The sequence below is a fragment of the Protobothrops mucrosquamatus genome, unplaced genomic scaffold (genome assembly GCF_001527695.2).
Source record: "Protobothrops mucrosquamatus isolate PMUCROS unplaced genomic scaffold, P.Mucros_1.0 scaffold7190, whole genome shotgun sequence".
NCBI classification, from domain to species: Eukaryota; Metazoa; Chordata; class Lepidosauria; order Squamata; family Viperidae; genus Protobothrops; species Protobothrops mucrosquamatus.
In genome coordinates this window covers 136-3539 of record NW_015392995.1, presented here as the reverse complement: position 1 = coordinate 3539, position 3404 = coordinate 136, and the positions used below count along the sequence as shown (strand labels likewise).

Sequence of the window (3404 nt, the reverse complement as noted above, 5' to 3'; positions counted from 1 at the left end):
GCTGAAGTCAGAAAGGGAAGGAGGGAAGGAAGGAAAGGAAGGAAGGAAGGAAGGACTGAAAGATGCTGAAGTCAGAAAGGACGGAGGGAAGGAAGGAAGGAAGGAAGGAAGGATTGAAAGATGCTGAAGTCAGAAAGGGAAGGAGGGAAGGAAGGAAAGGAAGGAAGGAAGGACTGAAAGATGCTGAAGTCAGAAAGGACGGAGGGAGGGAAGGAAGGAAGGAAGGAAGGAAGGATTGAAAGATGCTGAAGTCAGAAAGAGGGAGGAAGGGAAGGAAGGAAGAATGCTGAAGTCAGGGAGGGAGGGAAGGAAGGAAGGAAGGAAGGAAGGAAGGAAGGAAGGCCAACTGGTTGAATGAACCCTTTCAGCCTTCTAAAGCCTCTTCTGCCTTCAGGTTGAGGAAGGTCCCCCTAACCCAGAAGCAACAGTTTCACCTACCACATCATAGCTGAAAGTGCAGGCCGAAGCCCCCGAACCGAAGGCAACTTTGCACTGCTCCTCCGCCCCAAAATATAGGCCAGGCTTTGCTTCTGGCAGACTGCTCTTTAACACAGGCAAGTCATCTGTGCAGCTTGCTTGGCCTGTACTGGTAATAAACCAGAAGAAACCAAGGTGGCCGGGTTAGTTGGGAAGAATACAACAGACTGTCTCAAGAACACAGGTGGGGGTCCTTGGTGCTCCCTGAATCTGGTGGTTTCCCTGTAGACGTTTCATTGCCCAACTAGGCAACATCGTCAGTGCTAGAAGGGAGTGGGTTTGCAGAGAGGAGGAGGAGGAGGAGGAGGAGGAGGAGGATGGTGGCTTCTGAACTTGGTTGTTTTCTTGCAGATGTTTCACTAACTAACTAGGTAACTTCATCAACGCTAGTGAGTCTGACTGGCTCCCTTTTGATATCTTCTAATAACTCTGAGCACACATTTTTAAACCTAAGCAAAACATAACTGATGGAAAGATCTTGGATCTTCTCTCTGCATGGGATGAGGATCCAAGGAACAGAGAAAGCCCAGCCTTGACCCTTTTACCTGACGAATGCCTGGAGCTGCTCTCGGCTGCAGACCGACCAGGTCAGATCGAGGCTGTTGTGCCCCCCTTCGGAGCCCATAATGTGTCGGTCTCCCACGCAGCGGTTCCCTTCCCCATCGTGGTCAATCCCAAAGCTGTCATCCAAACAGAATCAAAGAAAGGGTCACAGTTGGTCTTGAAGGTGGCCAAGTGTCCTTCCTAGATCCGGAAGGGTCCTTCAGGTCCTTCTTGCCCACTCACCTGTGGGCGATCTCGTGAGCAACGGTGATGCCCAAGCCGAAGCCCGTGTCCTCAGTGATGATGCAGCTCCAAGACCTTGAACAGGCTCCTCCCTTTGAAGTGACGCCACGTACTTGCTTATTTCCATCCGGGAGCTCTAGATCAAATCTAGAGAAAGAAAGAAAGAAAGAAAGAAAGAAAGAAAGATAGATAGATAGATAGATAGATAGATAGATAGATAGATAGATAGATAGATAGATAGATAGATAGATAGATAGATAGATAGATAGATAGATAGATAGATAGATAGATAGATAGATAGATAGATGAAGGAAAGAAAAGATACTAAGCTAGGCTCAGATATCCACCAACTGGGCTAACCGTTCCTCAAAATTAACAGTAATTACTTGGTGACGTAAAGAACGAGATCTGCATGACGAGGGTCCAGGTCATTCTCTGGGTTGACCTTTAGGCTCCATTTGCAGACGCTCAGGACCGAGCTGGTGATGTTGGTCGTGATCTGGATGTCTTCCTGGGAAGAGAAGACAACACGGACCCCAATTAGACCCAAATTCAGGGGAACCCAATGAAGGCCGAGACTCGACAAATCCATATTACCGTAACGAACTCTTCTGTGTGCTTCGTTCAACCAGTATTAGCTCAATTAATCCAAGGTTTGCAATCTGCAGGACACACTGACCGTCAATTTCTCTCTCTCTCTTTCTCTCTTTTTTTTTTTTTTACCTCAGGCACTGTGAGGACAATCATTTTGATCAGATGAACTCTGAATTGAATACCCAACGAGGGATCGCGAAGAAGCTCTGCTCCCTATGTAAGTAGAAGATATATATATATATTCAGATGGTTTGTAGGGAGAAATTCAGAATCTGAGAGTAACACATTATTATTATTTGCAGAGAAAAATATATGCAGCTAGAGGGGAGGGAGGGAGGGAGGGAGGGAGGAAGGAAGGAAGGAATTAAAAAGAGGGAGGGAAGAAAGGAAGATGGGAATGAGAGATGAGCAGGAGGGAGGAAGGAAGGAATTAAAAAGAGGGAGGGAAAGAAGGAAGAAGATGGAAATGAGAGATGAAAGGGAGGGAGAAAAGAAGGAATTAAAAGAGGGAAGGAAGGAAGAAGATGGGAATGAGAGATGAGCAGGAGGGAGGGAGGAAGGAAGGAATTAAAAAGGGAAAGAAGGAAGAAGATGGGAATGAGAGATGAGAGGAAGGAAGGAAGGAAGGGAAGGAAGGAAGGAATTAAAAAGGGAAGGAAGGAAGAAGGTGGGAATGAGAAATGGATGGGAGGGAGGGAGGAAGGAAAGAAGGAAGGAATTTCCACATGTGTAGCCCCAAAAGAACTCACAATGTTGAGGTTGGTGAGGATGTACCTCTCAGTGTCTTCTTTGTGGAACTGGTGAACATCTGGCCCTACCACCACCAAGAGCTCCAGATGTTTCACCTTCTCCTCGACCACTCTGCGAATCCGGGACGAAACCTTTCCACCTGCAACGGCGCACAGAGAGGTTGGAGCGGCGAAACCACCACAAAAAATGGCAGCCCGACGTTTAAAGAAGTGGAGTATTATAGATACCTAACCTCTTGTTTTTTTTGTTTGAGTTTCCAAGAACCACTGAGTCACACGGACAGGTTTAAGGGGAAAAAATAAAAGGCCTGTCCCTTCACTTCTGGATTCTCTCTCATTTCCATGAAAGACCATCTTACTTGTCTGTGCTGATGCGGAATCGTTCTGCAGACTGCTGAAGACGATGTGGGGCCTGAGGAGATGGGGGTCCACCAAGTAGTGTTGGTGTTGCTTCTTCACCGCTCTGATGTAAACCTTCTTGCCACGCACACGGATAAAACCTTGCTGAGAGAAATAAGAGGCCCTCAGAGGGCTATTGGCCAGATAATTGCAAAGAATATAAATCCTTCCATTCCCCACCATCCAGTTTAGAACCGAAGAAACATCTTGAATGAGAAGTGAAATGTTTTCAAGGGGGAAAAAAAAAACCCAAGCAGAGTCCAGTTGTCTTTTGGAAAAGCACCTTTGGGACAACCGTGATCTGGATCAGGGGTCTTCAAACTTGGCCCTTTTACGACTGGTGGACTTCAACTCCCAGAATTCCTCAGCCAGGCGTGCCTGGCTGAGGAATTCTGGGAG

General features: G+C 47.0%; 1 protein-coding gene across 1 annotated transcript in view; it reads right to left on the bottom strand.

Moving 5' to 3' along the window:
• The window catches only part of LOC107300476 (A disintegrin and metalloproteinase with thrombospondin motifs 13-like), a gene marked incomplete at both ends in the record, with an annotated part of 15605 nt that extends 12495 nt beyond the window's left edge, over nt 1-3110 (bottom strand). The window contains 7 exons of the mRNA XM_015829803.1: nt 435-586; nt 1023-1157; nt 1264-1410; nt 1650-1774; nt 1987-2070; nt 2607-2746; nt 2966-3110. Coding sequence (XP_015685289.1) covers nt 435-586; nt 1023-1157; nt 1264-1410; nt 1650-1774; nt 1987-2070; nt 2607-2746; nt 2966-3110 — 928 coding nt within the window. The remainder of the gene's footprint in view (nt 1-434; nt 587-1022; nt 1158-1263; nt 1411-1649; nt 1775-1986; nt 2071-2606; nt 2747-2965) is intronic.
• Between the last annotated feature and the right edge of the window lie 294 nt (nt 3111-3404).